Raw genomic sequence first — 17,977 nt, forward strand, 5'->3', positions numbered from 1 at the left:
AACGAGACTGCTAAGGGATATGTAGTTTGAAGGGGTTTTGTCTCTGAAAAACAAGTTTATGTTAGCGACAATTTCCCTGGAGAGCAAGCTCAAGTTAGCGATGATGTCGCATTGTATTACCTCCCATTCACAATATTAATTAGCTCACATTCAGACCATTTGGTTTGACTTTATTTTGATCGTTTTGTTGGGTTTTACTTCATGTCAGGGTCCATCTCAACATTTATACTATTTCTCATGATATTCAAGGTTATTCCCACTGGCATTTATTGTTATATTTATGATGGAGTTTTATAATTCTCATACAGTAGTTTTTCATTTTGCATAAACAAAGAGTTGTTCAGTGGTAGAAACTCGGTGTTGTGCGTGTGTGTTCGGAAAACTTCGTTTTGCTTTATACAGTAAATGTGTTACCATTACCTATGGCATATTCTGAATAAAATCTAAAACTAAAACTGAACCAAACAAAACACAACTATTATAAAGACATCTTGTACGTAATATATAGAAGGCACAATATCACAATATAACCAATAAAAAGTAAAATTCTATTTCTACACACACCTCCAGAGAAACCCTCGGTTTCTTTTTCTTTAAAGTGTTCTACTACGTAATTTATAAAGAACTGTGGAGACAAAACCCAATAAGGGGAGGTAACAAAAGACCTTACAGTTATATCAGCTGAATGCCTGATAACACCCGTTTACCATCCGTTTGACGATTATGATCAAATAACATATGAAATGGCCTACTTTAAGATGGTAAACGAAGTGAAGTGTGTCATATCTAGCTTATAGAGTGGATTGTGTTTACAACATACATATACATACATCATGTCATTAAAATGTAAGTATTATTGAAATAAACAAATCTTGTGCATGTTTTATAATTATTTTTATTTGATTTCAACGGCAATGTCAATGTTTTTATAAGTTCATGAATGGAGCATTCAGGGGCATTCATGGTTTTGCTCCCGCGTAGATTTGGTGGTTTCAGAAGATGAAGAAGTGTCACGGTATCATCATTACAATTGCAGATAGTTACTTATGTCGCCAACTAATTTGCTGTTTTGAAAGTAACGTAACTGTTTAACCTTTAACCTGCTGGCGGCAAGTGATTTTGCCTTTGCGACCAGCGCAGACCAAGATCATAGTCTGCACTGTTCGCTATTCAGTCAGTACATTTTCAGTGAACACCCCTTTAAATGATAAGCGGTACTGCCCAAATTGAATGCTGGACCAGTCCATTTTAGAAATTTAGCAGGGTAAGGGTTAAGTAGTAAGGCAACTGGTATTTTATCTAATAATGCAATCTTCATCATTTTGATGTAAGTATGATAAAGTACACATGATTTAGTTCTGTACCTATCTGTCACGACTGACTTACTGAATAAAAAATTAAAAAATTAAATTTGCATTTAAATATCTATTGTCTTAATATAATTTAAAATGACTTACACTTTCCAAAATACTGACTACGAGTATCATTATATTTCAGGATTGTGGTAATTAATTGTGTTTTTTGTTTTTAATTTTATTTTAGGCTATAAATATGCAGAGAATGATTTTAGAGTAACAAATGAAATGAAAAAGGACTTTGACAACGATGGATATGTTATTGTCAGGTGAAGAAAGTCATTTACTCTACAAAATGCAGTTTTTCTTTCAATATGTAACTTATATTTATCAGTTTCCGGTGACACGAGTAAAGATAAACTTTTCAGTGTTTGCCTGAATTAATACGATTCTCCTTTTCTGAGAAGTAACCTTACATGAGATTCTAATATTACGTCAAGTCCACATTTGTTCACCTTTATACCAGTATATACATGTGTTGATACTAATGATGTACGTTACACTTCTTTAGGGGACTTCAGTGGCCGAGTGGTTAAGGTCGTTGACTTCAAATCACTTGCCAATCACCGATGTGGGTTCGAACCTCACCCGGAGCGTTGAATTATTTAAGTGAGGAAGCCATCCAGCTGGCTTACGGAGGGTCGGTGGTTCTAGAGACCCCAGGTGCCCCACCGTGCATTATTTCATCACGAGCGGGCATCTGGGGTTTTCCTCCACATCAAAACTGAAAAGTCGCCATATGACCTATAATTGTGTCGATGCGACGTTAAACTCAACCAAATAAATAAATACACTTCTTTAATAAACTTCGAAATCATCTTTCTTTGATGATGTTGCAATGTATGTAACACTAAAATGTAATTTCGAAATACTACTTTGTTCTACTTTGACACTGTATCGTCGTCGTTAAAATATTTTATCAAGAACCGTTTTGTTTTCACTTTATATATTCTATATTTAGTAACACACTAAACTTCTAACAGAAATATTGTTATAACTACGCCTTCAGTCATTAACATTTTTTTATTCGCAACACTTGATCGCTGGGTATTTGATAATCTAATATTTTATTTATTTAATTTCAGGGGACTTCTTTCAAATGACGAAGTGAAACACGTTGAACATGCACTGAACGTTCCAAAATTCTTGGAACACACATATGCAGTATGTTTCTAAAAACTAATTGATAATGTAAATTTGAAAATAACAACATAGACTTTTCTTTTAAATAAGCTTCTTCAGCTGACAAAGATATTTACATATATACATAATTATAAACAATACGAGGGTGTTCGAAAACTTTTGCAAATGACATGTTTTCTCCGAGATATTAATTAAAAGATCATAATATTTTGTTTAGTTACCTTCGAAATATTTCCCTTTAGCCAGAACACATCATTTCAGACTTTTAATCCAATGCTTGAAACAATTTTCACACTCATCTTTGGGTACACCCATAAGAAACTTGTGAACTACAGACACCAATGCACTTCTGGATCTATATCTCCTACCAGATAGGTGTTGTTTCTTTTTTCAATTTCGGCGCACGAGTCCAAGTCTGGGCTGTATGGAGGGTGCAACAATACATTACCTTTTCAGACTTCAAAGCCTGTACAACAATTGAGGACTTGAGGGCTGGAGCATTGTCATTTTACAAATGGACATGATGGGGACCGGTTTTTGGACGTTCTTTTTTCATTTTTGTTCGCAGTGTTTACCGAACCACATTCATACAGAATCTACCAGATACACCCCCAACATATGTAACAGCAATTTGCATGATTGGCCCGCTAGTTCTGAAGAAAATGGCGTATAACACCTTTTTTGCTGTCAGTGTTCGTTTAGCAATACTTGGCCTTTTGGCATGTTTCAGAGCCCATATCCTGTTATCAACTTTCCGCTTAGGCTCATAAAAATGGACCTATGTCTCATCACCAGATATGAGACTATCAAACACCTTTTTCTGATATTTTGGGTACTTCTCCAGCAGTTGCTTTGCCATTTGCACCTCGTACGTTTCTGCTCATCGGTGAGCAAACGGGGGACCCAGCGAGCACTTTCTATCTTTCTAACCTTAAGAATTTTCTTCAGAATGAAGTGGACAGACGCTAAACCCAAGTTTGTCATTTGTGCCAGCTGTCTGACAGTGAAACGCTCATCTTTCTCAATGATGGACTCGATCTTATTAATGTTAAATTTGGTACCTTCAGACCTGGGTCTTCCTGAATAAGGGGCATCTTCGACTGATTCCTGACCGGAATTGAATTTTGTAAACCACCTATAAACTGTGGAAAATGATATTTGTTTATCCCGACAAGCAACACATATATAAACAACACATATCTCACTATGTATGCTTTTGACACTCTATAATAACTTACTGCGCGCTTTTATATAACCTTTCATTTTCTATTCGTTTTACTAACCATTTTCAACGCAGTGTCTATGAATACACCTGAAAGCAATCGAAAGTGCAAATGAACCGGTTTGTGGATTACAATTATTTATACACAATGTGAATGTACAGTGACGAGCAGTCATTCGTTTCGTATTGGTTGTATACAGGTAAACCTCGTAATAGTCAAGTACAGCAGAACCTTCCTAATCCGAACCCCTCTAATCCGAAAACCTCTCTAAACTGAACAAATTAATTGGTCCCATTTTTTTCTTATCAATTCTCTATTGTAAAAATACCCTTGTAATCCGAAACCTCTCTACTCCGAAAACCGAACAAACTTTTGAGAAATTTATATCTAATTACATTAAAATCTACCCTTCTAATCCGAACCTTAGTCAATGTCTCTGATATAAATCTTGCTCACTTCTGTCCTTTTTGAGTTGTATACAGTGCAGTTGCAAAAGTTTTCGAACACTTCTCACAAGGAAAAGGAAAATGATTTTTTTATTGTGCAGACACATTTACTTGAAATTCACACCATCATAAAATGCATTGCCTTATCATATAAATATAAAATGTATGAAGCTTGATGTCAAGTTATAAACGGTAAAAATAGACTCTTTCGAAGCATTTCGCTCAGTAAACACTGCCAGAACCACACATCACAAAGAAGGCCAGCCAAAAATAGAAACTGTAGTAGCAAGATATAGTTGACGGGCTGCTTCAAATATCCATCAACAAGTACATTTCAATTATATGAAATATACTATAAATGGGGACGGAGTAAAAAAAGCAGGGGTTGGGGCAGGTAATTAAAAGGGGAAAGGCATAAAAGGTATAGGAGAAGGAAAAGTGGGAATGAAAGGAAGAAATACCACCAACATACAAGACAATACAGATAAGATATAAAACGAAACGTTTCGTTAAAAAAAGGTGAAAACTGCACTTGTTTGACAGGTGATTGACACGTCCAATGCATTGAAAATTAAAGGTCCATTACTAAGGGAAAGTGAGTTGGCAATTTTTTTCATAGCCAGTGCACAGACTTCTGCAAGACACTAAATAATGAAGATTGGCAGGTCAAAATTTACATAAGGTCTTTGGAACTCAAAGAAATGTATGTGTATTATGTTGAAATTTCAATGAATCGACAGAATGACCCCCCAGGTCTTTTTAACTTTCTTCATACTTCATAGAAAAATAATTGTACATATACTGCGATTTATTTCGAATTTCTACATACCAACTTTCATTTTCCAATAAAATGAAATAGTTTCTGTGCTTTTTAAAAGAAATTAAAATGTTCACTTTCCTTAGTATTGGACCTTTAATAACTCCAAACACGGCGCCGGCCGTGAAACGCACAAGATAATGTGGAACCACCCAGGGGTTGATGTAACAGGAATGGTTGCAAGGTGCGAGAAAGTGGCCGGCACTTGTGAACAGGTGATTCATAAAAGAAGTGTGTCACGTATTATATATGCAGGGACTTTATTTTTATTCAGTTTTCTTTATTCTTTCAAATTTCTAGAACGTTTTTAATATAATATTTAAAGCTTAATATCTCCATATTGCGACATTCAAGCTTTCAAACTGTTCGTGTGTTTAGTAAAATCAGAGCTCATTTACCTACTTAAACCCAGTCTAAATTTTTCAAGCACGGAAGAAAAAAGACAAGACCATTTAAACATAAATGCTTTGCATTATGTCAAGAACGGCTGGTATAGTGACACTGTGTAAATGAAAGTCTTTGGATGCATACTTTAGTAGTGAAGGATAAAGCTCATTATCTGTATTGGCTACCTACGCAAGAACTATTGCCTGATCAGCCTACGTGAAAAGTCGGTTTTCGGTATATGGAGGTCAGATTTATTCAGTGTCTTCAATATGTTTCGCTCTTTTGCTGCTCACTACTTACAACAGTTGTTTATGATGTAGTTACTTGGAGGAGAAGTGTACCATTACCATACTAAACTAATGAAGAAACCTGCTAAGATAGGCGGTCAGAATATTTGGCATCAAGACTATGGGTAAATTGTCTTAAATACTCCTTTTATATATAACTATAAACATATTCGTAAAGTATTTATGCCCTCCGAAGGACCACAACCAAATTGGTAATACAGATTTTTCCGAGTATTGCCTCGAACCTGATACGCGAGTGCAGCGTGCATTAAATAAGCACACTGGTTCGTGCGATGCAGTCGACATGTTATTTACTTATTAGTTTTGTAAAATAATCCTGTTTTGTTCTAAACTTTAAATGACTGGGATATTGATATCACGTTTTAAAATTGCAGGTACTGGTATCTGTACGGATGTTTATTCCCAAACATGATGACCGTCTTTATTGCGATAGATAAATGCACGAAGAACAACAGCTGCCTACAAGTAATTTGAAATATTTAAAACAGTGTTTATATTAGACAGGATTGTAGTTCAGTACCAGTATGTGTACTTGTATGCCTGTATAAAAAATTCATGTCAGTAAAAACCTCAGGTAGACTCTAGCAGTTTCACTTTTCGGAAATATATATATGTACACAATGCTTTGCGTTTGCGTGTTTCCATTTTGACATTGCAAACAAGATGTATAGAATGAAATTCTACACGTACAGTTTGATTGCAAGTATGAAAAACGTATCTTTGAAAAAACAAAATTTATGTTCACTTGTTATTTTAACGATTTTTGTTGGGTTTATAGTGATGACGACTTTTCCAGCTTTGGTGATAGTGGGAGACCCAAGGTGCCCGACCTTCAGTAAGTCATCCGGGTGGCTTTCTCACGCCTCTAGCGAGGCTCTAACACACATTCATCAATGGCAAAATATTAGAATTCAGCGACCCTAACCACTCAGAGATCTCTTAAACCCCGTTGTGCTTTCTTTCATTAATATTGAAATCAAAGATAACATCTATTGTTTATTTGACTATCTATCATACAGATTCTGAAAGGCTCGCATAAATGTGGACGTATCGAACACGTGAAGGTAGCTGGATCAGAGGGTGCTGATATGGACAGGGTTGAAGAACTTGCTAAAATATTGCCTCTAGAATTTGTAGAGCTAGAGCAAGGTAATATTAAACAGTATAATCAGTAACCCCATTTTAGTGAGTATGGTATTGGGAAAACTACATTTCTGAAATTTGGTTACACTTCGTAGAGCTATATCTAATCATGTCTTAAATTTATGATTGCTAATATTTAGTTCAAAGCACAGACACTTGGGGTTCGGACCTCCACACACCCCATTCTCCTCCGCTCCTGGTTAAGTTTAGACAATATATTTTAGCATTTTACCATGTATTGAGCATAGATGACGATCATAAAACGCATTTTGTAACACTTCAGCGTTTATTTAAAAATGTATTTTTACCATCAATGCTCTCAATATTACAAGATATGAAACATCACACGAACAATGGGAACACTTGCTTGCGCTGGACCCTCGCTTTGTGTAGCTCATGTCATAAACCGGACACCAAAACTGATACTCTTACGGCTATATGATAAACCAGATCATCACTTCTTTATGTAAACAAACCTCGTGTAACGCGTGCTGAACTGATAATCCGGTATAATGTAGTCGAAACGATATCAATTTTGGTACCCGGCAACGATATGCGCAGTTCAAAGCAGGGATCAATACGCACGGAAGTGTTCCATAGAATTTAGATTGATTGATTATATTATTTATTGATTTCTCGTCGGAACACAAATGACAGTTGTCGGGACCGGTGTCATTTGACAGAATGGTAACAGATCTGACGATTGATACCAGTGATTCATTGGTAGTGATTCATTTAAAAGTTTAACTGGCTATTGTTTCCCTAGTGTTCGTGCGATGTTTCAAATCTTGTAATATTGAGAGCATTGATGGTAAATACTTTTTTTAAAAAAACACGCTGAAATGTTACAAAATGCGTTTTATGACCGTCACCTATGCTCAATACATGGTAAAATGCTAAAAAATATTGGCTAAACTTAACCAGGGGCGGAGGAGAATGGGGTATGTGGGGGTCCAAACCCCAAGTGTCTGTGGTTCAAAGTATCTTCCACAAGGTACTCAGTCTAGCTAGACTCGTCATACTAGAAAAGAGTGCTAGGAAACGGATATTACTTTTTTTCCAGTAAGTTATTAAACATTTCTTGTTTTGTAATTAGGAAGAGCTTTGATGAAGAATCCAATGAATTTTGTAACAATAACATTTTTTAAATTATCTTCAGGGGATGCTTTATTTTTCCACTGTAATTTGCTACATTGTAGCAGTGCTAATACAAGTGCGGATAGGCGCTGGGCACTTCTGTTCGCCTATAACAGGGCGGATAACAATCCCACCATTAAACATCATCACCCACAATATACGCCACTGAAGAAGGTATATTTTCATTCCGCCTTATAATAAACAAAAATAGAGATATAATATAATTGGATATAAAATGATACATTTGAGCCCAGTTACTCAAATCAATAATGGTATTTGTCAGTCACACAATTGTTAATGTGACTGACAATAATAGATGATGATTGTTGCAATAGAATTAACATTCTTATTAAAGCTTAGCCTTTTTGTCATTTTTATACAATTTTATAGAAATAAAATTGTTCAGATCTGCTTAATTTTCATAAAATTCAACACTATAGTGCAAAATTGCCATCAATAGTGTTGAGGAAGACATTGTTACAAACAGCATGGGTTCTGCAGTTATGACATATTCGAATAAAAGCAGTAAATCCCAATATTAAAGTTTTGTGATTTCATAGAAATGGTTAGAAAACCCAGATTAGTGTGGTCCAGTTATCCGTACAAGTTTTTACAATTATACTGAAAGCAAATCCTGAAGTATTGTAGAATATATCCAGTCTTAAGACCAATGCTAATATATGAATATAAGTGATTTTATTGTGCAGAATTCGTCAGGTGGCGTAAATTCCCCACGTCAAGATTATTTGAAAGATCACGGTTTGACTAAGTCTGGTTATGAGAGGTAATATAAACGGAGCACTCCTCAAGTCCTCTAGAACCGACATAAATTAAATTCTATTATTGTACAATTGTACGGACGCGCTGATCCACAAAGGACCAGAAAATGTAACAACGCCGAGGTCAGTGGGTATTTGTCGTATGTCAAAAGATAAACAAGAGTTATGATTAAATCCGATAGCATACTCTTTGGAGTAAAATTAATTCTAGATTATTCCTGAGGTTAATAAATAGTGCTTTTTCATTATTTCTTTTTCACAGGGATCATGGGATTTATTCAGTGTGTTTTGTAAAGTAATGTATTGCCGCCAAAAAACAGATGTATAGTGGGGGGGGGGGGGGGGGGGCGAATTTGTTCATTATTTTCGATAAATCAAACAAACCCTGCTGGTTTTACTTGGCCGCGTTCTATTTGTTTCAAAAACAATTTGCGTATTGAGTAGCTAGCAAATATTTCTCCAGCAATTTAAAGCAGGAAGAAAAGACATGTAACGTAAAAAGTTTTCTGTTGTAGGTTCCTGATTCAGCCATTTTGGAATGTCAAGATTTCACAACAATGGACGGGAAACAGTTCATTGACCCAGTCAGAGACAAGCGACCAGGTCGTTCACTCACCCTAGACGAGCAATAAGTTAGACAATCGACAAAAAGAAACGTTGGTTAATATTTTGTACATTGTACAAGATTTTAAACATTTTGACATAAATTTCCATATAGTATATAACACTTTTGTAATTAAACAGGAGTATAGAAAGAAAGTGAAACTGTTATTAATTACTCGATGCCAATTGCCGTCGCCCAAACTAAGCACTGTGCCCATGGTTCCCGTTTGAAATAAAGCAATGATTCAAAATGAGAAACGGATTATCTTTATGCAATCATACATGGTTCCTTTGTACGCTTTCAAATGTACAGGACATTCGGGTTCTTTTATCCAATATACTTTTATGAACGAAATTGTATTTAAAATGGTAATTATGTAAACTAATTGTAATTCATGTAATTGGCTTTTAATAGCAGAATTACACAATTTTAAAACATAAAATATCGTACAGCATGAATACAGCAAAATTTCATAACATGGTGCAAGACTACTAATTCGTATGCCCCGTTACACTGACAAGACGTAACTATCAGCAAACACTTTCCCATTGTGAAAAATTTATGTGACTATCAAGGTCCTTTTCTAAATTCTTTGAAACGCATTACAATGCTAATGTTCTAATTTTCCACTTTCTGTAGCAAAGATGTTTTGTCGACCCCTAGCGGCATAAATGCTTTTCCTTCAACATCAATCATCTTCTTGCATGCAAGTATCTCGCTGTCCTTTACCTGGAATAAAGACGTATTGTCATGACCATAGCATGTAAATAATACCCATGTGCAGTGTATATATATTGACATTACTGGGTATAATCTTTCCTGATGATAGTGATATGCTTTTACAGGTAGCAGCTTAAATGCTGTCCTAGTTTTCATGCTTGCTCTAGCTGATTAGGTACACGAACTAGATGAGATTTCTTAAAATGATTTCATAAAAGTTAGATATTAACAGCTGTGTATTTGGCCACAATAGTTCATATGATCAAAATTTCTTGTAAGAAGGCCTGTATTATATGTAACTTGTGACATAAAACTCACAATTTCCATACAACTTTCATTTCTTTCACTTCATAACTTCGAACTTTTCCTTTTTATGCTTTATGCAAAGTTTCAATCGTTTAATCCAGTTTTCTAATCATTAAGGAATAACCCACATACACCTTTTATATTATAAAATGAGCCAGTAAAAGATTTTCATTTTGACAGTGCAACCATTAATACTAAAGAATATCACGAAGATTTTTTTTTTCACTTTTATCAACCTTTTCGTAATACATGGACGGCGGCACACTTCAAATACCCATATTTTGTTAACGTTTCAATTTGTCACCCGTATCACAATTAGAAAACTGTTTCTATATATTTGCTATAACTGTTTGGTAGAACAAACTCGGATGTCCTTCGACGTGATATCCATCTTGCAGTTATTCGTCTCATCTTCAATCTACGTTTTGTAATTCAAAAACCACTTGCAGTTCAAGTGCACTTTGTTTAACCGTAAGACGGGTATCAGATTGAACATCATCAAGAACTGTCTTGGCTACATTTTCTGAAGTAACAGGATGTAGTGGAGGATGTCCTGGTTTAGGGGATTCTTTAACCAAAATGGCCAACTTTTAAATTTTATCACGCATCTTGTGACTGTCAAATAATATTCTCCCGGCCAGCCGGATTGCGAGAATGTAGCAAAGTCACTTAGATTATAATTATAAGAGACAAAGCGCGTATGGCTTTATGAAATTAAATTCTCAAAAATAAGCTTGTGTTTGCTTTAACATTCAAACAATTGATTCCGCTTATCTCTATGGTTACGAGTGCGGAATGCTTTACGATTACACTTATCTCTATGGTTACGAGTGCGGAATGCTTTACGATTACACTTATCTCTATGGTTACGAGTGCGGAATGCTTTACGATTACACTTATCTCTATGGTTACGAGTGCGGAATGCTTTACGATTACACTGATCGAGTTCAATCATAATCCTATGTAAATAAAAGACAAAACTTACACTTGTAAGCCATAATATCTGTAAGAGTTTTATAGCTGTCAACAGACTTATGGACGTACAAGTTGCTGTATTATTATATCCCCAAGACAGCAATTAAATGGAAATTGAGAGACGCGTTTCATCCTGCGGGGTAACTGATCCAAACTCAAGGCTACAACTATATCAAAAACTAAATATGAAATAGATAAAGAAGCAAACAGGTCTGGTAACTAAAGTTTAGAAAGAATGTTTTCTCTATTCTTACCTTTTTCAGTGGCGTATACAGCGGATGGTGATGCTCTTTAACAGGGTTATTATCTGCTCTGTTATAACAACAAAGTAAAGCCCAGCGTCTCTTGTCACTCAGATTAGCACTGCTACAGTGCAGCACATTACAGTGCATGAACAAAGCATCACCTATTACAGAAACTAAACTTTAAAGATTTTACTACGAGAGAAATAAAACATCGCAATCCAAGTAAATAAATAATTGGAATTGCGTTGTATTCATGCTAGCAACGAGGAAAGAAGCAGACTGTTAATTATAGAATAGAAAAGGTGGAAACTCCACAGGTCGTTCAACACGACATAAACCAAAATGTTGCAGGCTCGGTTTGATTGAGCCTGTTCATGGACGGTAGTGGAAATACATGCTACCGTCCACGCCCTCTAGCCCCGGGTTGAGCAGAACTCAACATTTACACATATAGGCCATACGGTGAATTTACAGCTCATGATGATGCAGAAAGACACTCCCGCTCACGATGCCACTCTGGGTATTATTGCAGACAGGGGCGGGCACCAGGGTAGGACCACCGACCTTCCATAAGTCAGCTGGATAGCTTCCTCACATGAAACAATATCTACGTCACAAGCAAGGTTCTGAATCCACAAGTGTGAGGGGCAAGTGATTTTAAGTCAGTGACCTTAACCATCCAGCCAAGGAGTCCACGCGGATTATGAAGTATATTAGGGTATTATGTACATTATTGCGTCAACCAATAAGGAAAATTGACAGAAGAACATTACATATTCTTCAAAATTCATTTTTGCTGTACCGGTTACGTTTGATTTTCGAAATTTTAAAGAAAAGAACAACAAAACTTGCATAGCTAATGGCTGTAAATAAGAGGACTAGACATAATGATTTTAATACTTTAAAATATTTAAAAAGCCACATTGATTTCGCAGAAAACAGAAATTTCAAAGTGTTAAAATTTACAAAACCAATATGACAAACCTTCTTCGAGCTCGGCATATTGTAACGGAATTTGCTTCTGTATTTCTTTTATTCTTTCTGTGTCTGCTTCGAACTGTCCACCTAACCTATGGTGTTCAATACGCCCACATTTCTGTGATCCAGGCAGATACTGAAAAACAGAAGCACGTTTTTCTTTAAATCAATGTGCTTGATAATCAGTTTGGTTTTTAGCTCAGTAAATTCGTTATCAAAAAATTACTGATGTGACGGTACGTTACTAATATTTATAACTGCTCTTATACAAAGTTTGTTTAAGACAGCATTGATGTCTACATCGTTACAATGTAGGATTCATTTGAACAATAACTAAGCCATTAGTACGAAACACTGTCAATGACCGTTCAAAATAGCTTTGTTCCTTTTTATGATATCTAATCACCATTTTTGCAAAGTCAGTTTATTAACCTTTCTGTCCTGTTTATTTAAAACGAAACATGTATCTCTGTATGCGTTTGTATACTAAATATTTAGATGTGTGTTACTACCTGCAAACAACCGTTAGCTTTTTCGCACTTGTCCATAGCCATGAATACTGTTATCATGTTTGGATATAAACAACCGTTTTCGTACCAATAACTAAAAATTGTAGACATAAATACAATCAGATATATTAAAAGCATTATCTGCAAATTGCTAGGTTCCTCCGCAGTTATGAAGTTATGAAAATTACGAGCATTGTTGCGACATGTTTCTTTATTCGTATCATTTTTAGACAATTATAGTTGATGTTATGCTAATGCTATCACTAAAAGTGATTCGTACCTCAACCATAAGTTAGTATGAAATGATATTTGCTTCAAAGTAACAGCTATACAAATCTTTGACAAATAAATACTAAAAGGCAGGGAGAACACTTGAAAATTATTCAAGCTATTAATAGTTATTGTCCAAGATATTTATAGTCATTGTGCTCTACACTTCTTGTAGTTGTCATGTTATATCAAATTTCATCAGCCAAGGCAAAAGCGTTGTGTTCATTTTTATGGACAGATGGGCGGACGGACGGACATACAAGTTAAGTGTATTCCAATATAATTTTTCCAAAATTTCGTTTTGAGGGAGTAAGCAATATCTGATATTATGGAAAGGCAAAGACGGGTACATTATAAGATTTTTGCTAAACTTAAACGATGAAATATATTCATTAAGCTCATTACCTCTCAAATGCAACTTTATTCCGACCGCATTCGTACTTTTATAACTGTATTAGTTATGCAAGTACCAAAGTTCACATGCCATCTAACCCTTACAAGAAATCCCATCTCTGACCTTAACTTTAGTTAACTAGCTGCATAAGCATCTTTCAAGATAACGTGAAATAATCTAGAGAAAGGTTTTAAATGTCTTAGTTTCTTTACCCATAATCTTGATGCCATAGATGACGACCACCTTCTCTAGGCGGTTTACCCATAAGCTTTGAGTGGTAGTGATAAACTTCCCCACCCATTAACTGCTCACACGTGTTCACAACCTTTTCACACCTTCCCAGCATTCCTGTGATGTCGTCTCCAGGTTGGTTCCAAACATTCATATGAGCTTTTCGTCCTTCGCCATCGTCGACCTGAAAAATCATCTTTTCCTTTTTTTCACTCTTGCGGGTCAAGATCAATTCAAAAAAACACTAACTTTAAAAAAACATATGCTGAACAAGAAGTCTAAAAGAGTCTATCCGAGAATAATTTCTCACACTCTCACACAAACGGTTATCTAGGTAATAATGGCCTTTTACAGTTAAATCAGATGGCTCTTACATGAACGGTCTTGACTGTATAAAGAATAGAGCCGAATCTGCCGATGACAGGTATGTGACGTAAAACATTTGGAAACTGAATTACCTTTTAAAATGAACATGTAATTATATACGGAAAAAAGATAACTTACATAAAAAGCAACATAAATGTACTATCATTTGATTACCTTAAATCAACACAAGAAGCTTCAGTATTTGCATTTTTTTACTATATAGACACGTAAACTTCAGATACGTACCCCATACATGTATGTCCTGAATTCTTTCGACTCGAGACTCGTCATCACATGATTCACTTCTTCTTTCGAAAGAAAATTCCTAAAGATTAATGTAGAAACATGCAAACCATGAGGCATACTAATAATACCAAACGATCGTGCACAGTATATACTTCTACTGCAATTAATACAACTTGGCCGACAGATTAAAAGATCTATTCACAGAAAAGATGGAATAACGAATTAGGTATAGACAACATAAATACCAGAATTTTCAGATATATCAAAACTGAACAAGATATCTGTATGCAATTTCTTCTCCACAACGTGGACATGCAAACTTTGAAACACTAAGACCGTCCATCCAGTGTCGTGCATGGTATGGTAGAGTTACTAAAATTACTACGGAAGCTAACAGATAGTTGTAAAAGGTTCATATTGTACATTTGTAGTAGACATTTGTTTATTTTGACACTTCGAGATTGAATTGAGAAAAACTTCATGTACTCCATGAAAAATGGAATAAATTATTTTACCGGACTAAAATACATCCGTTCTCGTCAAACTTCGCCTTCATGTCTTCGGTGACAGTAAACCCATCCGGGGTAAATTTGTACTCTAGAAGATGAAATTATGAAAAACAAATGTTAGAATATAATCATATACATGTATCTATTTTCTTTCAAATGCATTATATATTCGGTTAATACTTTTTCCCTCGTAGTTTAACAACACAACATTAATAGCGCTTACAAGTTAATTACAAATCTATACTTTTTAGTCTAACACTATATTGAGTTTAACCGAAAATTTCTTAGCTAAACATTTATACATTTGTATTAATACATTCGTTTAAAATGCTTCAGTGACATACGTTTTCTGTTTGCAGGCACTTATTTTCGCATACCAGAGGTATGGGATTTTGACAAACCTCTAATGGATGAGAATAGCGGGCACTGTGATGCACACGCTCCTCACCGTAACTTATCCAATTTTAACTTAAATGTATCTGCATTGTTTCATTTTGCAATTATGCACTGTTGAACAAAACATATAAAAGCAGTATTTGTCTACGTTAAGCATACATTAAGTATGGAAGATTCTTCAACAAATACTCACGTATATTTAAGAATTAAGTGTCATTTTTTGAGCGTTTGGACGGGTATGAACCACATTGGGACTTCATGCTATTGATTCTTGGATGAATTGCAAGAAATCCCAAAGTGGTTTGTTACAGTTTATACGCTAAAAAATAGCATTCAGTCCTTAAATATATATTTTTAAAGTAGCTTACTACAAAATAAGTTGTTTTCTTTTTCTGTGTGTATCAGAAAACCAAAATAAATGTCAAGATACCGATCTTTTCAACATGTAAATGAAAAGCCAAAAACTATACCGCCCTTGCTTAACTGTAATTCGCCTTCCGATAAAACACAGTTTCTGATTTTTAAAATATCCTTAAATCCAGGGGAAAAACAAATACAAGTGTCGATTCAATTTATATCTTTATTGTCAGAATAAACTAGTTTAAGCTTTAGTTCAATGATTTTTTTTTTTTTTGTATTTTCCGGCACTATTTTGGAATCCGATATTGAAAGATTTTTTCGAACAACGCCATTTTTGTTCATTTTTTTCTAAATGACGCCAGATGGTGTGTGCTTTCTCGCGTATACATACGAAGATAAAAGGTTTTTTTTTCTATACCAATCCTATAGTATGTGAAAATTAAATTACTTGTGCATGTAAATGTGCATATTGTGATTGCTGAGCAACCAGATATGTTTTTTTTTTTGTTTTGGCTGAAAGGCAGCATAACACCTGACAGAAAATATCAAATTTAAGAGTTGTCAAACATACTAGCTTGCATTTAAAGTATATCTAGTATACTTATTCGCTCAAACTACTTAACGTGTTATTTATGTGGCGATGTAAATTTAGCCTTTAACAAAATGTTGAAAGTCTATACTTTTAGTTAAGTATTGTATTTCAAAGTTTTAATTTTCATTCATTCTAGTGAAAAGGGTATAACTTTGCACGTCAAATATGTACACCAAAACCATGATTCCGAGGCAAGTAATAGAAATGTGGAAATGCACTAAAATTGCATTCAGAATCAAGTCTTAGATGTGACTGGTGGGTTTTTGTCATTTCTTTTCATTTCTTTAAAGCCCAAAAAAACTATTAAAATTCAAGATAATGCACCCGTATTTAAACACTTAGTTCAATTGTGATAAAGTATGATTCAATCAAGTGCATTTTGTTACGTGTACAGTGTACAGTGTACATAAACATATAACAACAATGATAATGATGATGATGGCATAATGATAATAATAATAATAATAATAATAATAAATAATAATAATAATGATAACAACAAATAACAAATTATAATACCAGCGTTTAAAACTTACCGTACTCCATTTTGCCCTTACAACTGTACAATGTTATGTATATTTAGGTCATCTTATAACAGATAACGCGATGTAGTATGCGAACACAGCCAGTCAAAACATGTCCAATTTTGGTGTCAAAGTCATATATTTCCTCATAACATTGAGAAAAAACGCACGCACGCATGCACGCACACGCGTTGACTGATGACGTTGTGATAACATTTTGTTGTGTGGTTTTGATAGTACCCTCCTTTTTTTCTTTTTTGTCGGGTTTAACGTCTCACCGACACAATTTAGGTCATATGGCGACTTTCCAGCTTTGATGGTGGAGGAAGATCCCAGGTGCCCCTCCGTGCATTATTTCATCACGAGCGGGCACCTGGGTAGAACCACCGACCTTCCGTAAGCCAGCTGGATGGCTTCCTCACATGATTGATAGTATCTTCCCTAAACGTGACAAGTGCCTAATTTTTTGCTTACTTTATGCAATGTTGCAATTTTTACTATCAAGTGAGTTTGCAGTATCATTAAATGTTAGACTCTTATGCCCTAAACGAACACAGGGTATTTATGCGTATTATTTAGTTGATGTGTCTGCTTGACTGTATCATCTTTTCCTACTGAACACGCCAAAACATAAAAACATATCAAATGTCCCTAAGACCCCGTCGTAAAATCAGCCGCGTGCTACATATGTAGATGCAATTTATTTTCAATGATATAAACGAAAACTTGAAAAATAGTTGTTAACCAATGCAATGACTATTTTACTATTTAAAAAACAAATTCAACATATTTGATGTTATATAAGAAATGACAAGGACAGGGAAGTGTTAAGCATTTTGTTTGCTTGACCGCTACATTAACACCATATCCGAGTAAGAGATAAGGCACGCTTGCTTTCGTTTGAATATGTATAAACTAAATGCCCACGGGCAGCATGTCGAGCCCGCCAGCTGTCAAAAGGATTGGGAGTTGCACACGACACTCTGTCTCATGGAGGCAAACATTTATGCCAAA

General features: G+C 35.1%; 2 protein-coding genes and 1 long non-coding RNA gene across 3 annotated transcripts; 2 read left to right on the forward strand and 1 right to left on the reverse strand.

Moving 5' to 3' along the window:
• Window positions 1-732: 732 nt before the first annotated feature.
• Window positions 733-2,796, forward strand: LOC128549037 (uncharacterized). The gene is made up of 3 exons (XR_008367433.1): window positions 733-846; window positions 1,543-1,624; window positions 2,441-2,796. It is a non-coding gene; the product is annotated as an uncharacterized LOC128549037 (long non-coding RNA).
• A 1,078-nt stretch (window positions 2,797-3,874) lies between these two features.
• LOC123551509 (L-proline trans-4-hydroxylase-like) lies at window positions 3,875-9,592 on the forward strand. The gene is made up of 7 exons (XM_053524189.1): window positions 3,875-3,940; window positions 5,071-5,199; window positions 5,692-5,783; window positions 6,054-6,144; window positions 6,699-6,828; window positions 7,982-8,133; window positions 9,254-9,592. The coding sequence occupies exons 1-7, from the start codon at window positions 3,875-3,877 to the stop codon at window positions 9,368-9,370; spliced, it is 777 nt and encodes a 258-aa protein (XP_053380164.1). The 3' UTR covers window positions 9,371-9,592.
• A 226-nt stretch (window positions 9,593-9,818) lies between these two features.
• Window positions 9,819-17,034, reverse strand: LOC123551517 (L-proline trans-4-hydroxylase-like). The gene is made up of 8 exons (XM_045340511.2): window positions 16,976-17,034; window positions 15,098-15,179; window positions 14,583-14,661; window positions 13,952-14,154; window positions 13,079-13,169; window positions 12,573-12,702; window positions 11,598-11,749; window positions 9,819-10,071 (listed from the first exon to the last, which is right to left on the reverse strand). Exons 1-8 carry the CDS (start codon window positions 16,983-16,985, stop codon window positions 9,961-9,963), a joined length of 858 nt encoding a protein of 285 aa, XP_045196446.2. The 5' UTR covers window positions 16,986-17,034; the 3' UTR covers window positions 9,819-9,960.
• Window positions 17,035-17,977: the final 943 nt, after the last annotated feature.

This window comes from Mercenaria mercenaria, chromosome 15, assembly GCF_021730395.1.
Source record: "Mercenaria mercenaria strain notata chromosome 15, MADL_Memer_1, whole genome shotgun sequence".
NCBI lineage: Eukaryota > Metazoa > Mollusca > Bivalvia > Venerida > Veneridae > Mercenaria > Mercenaria mercenaria.

Coding starts and splice junctions, on each gene's coding strand:
- LOC123551509 (XM_053524189.1), top strand. CDS start 3,875: ATGTACAGTGACGAGCAGTCATTCGTTTCGTATTGGTTGTATACAGGT. Junction 5,200..5,691: donor TGGCCGGCACTTGTGAACAG/GTGATTCATAAA, acceptor TTTATGATGTAG/TTACTTGGAGGAGAAGTGTA. Junction 6,829..7,981: donor ATTTGTAGAGCTAGAGCAAG/GTAATATTAAAC, acceptor AATTATCTTCAG/GGGATGCTTTATTTTTCCAC.
- LOC123551517 (XM_045340511.2), bottom strand. Junction 13,170..13,951: donor CTATGGCATCAAGATTATGG/GTAAAGAAACTA, acceptor TACAATTTTTAG/TTATTGGTACGAAAACGGTT. Junction 11,750..12,572: donor ATATGCCGAGCTCGAAGAAG/GTTTGTCATATT, acceptor TTTCTGTAATAG/GTGATGCTTTGTTCATGCAC.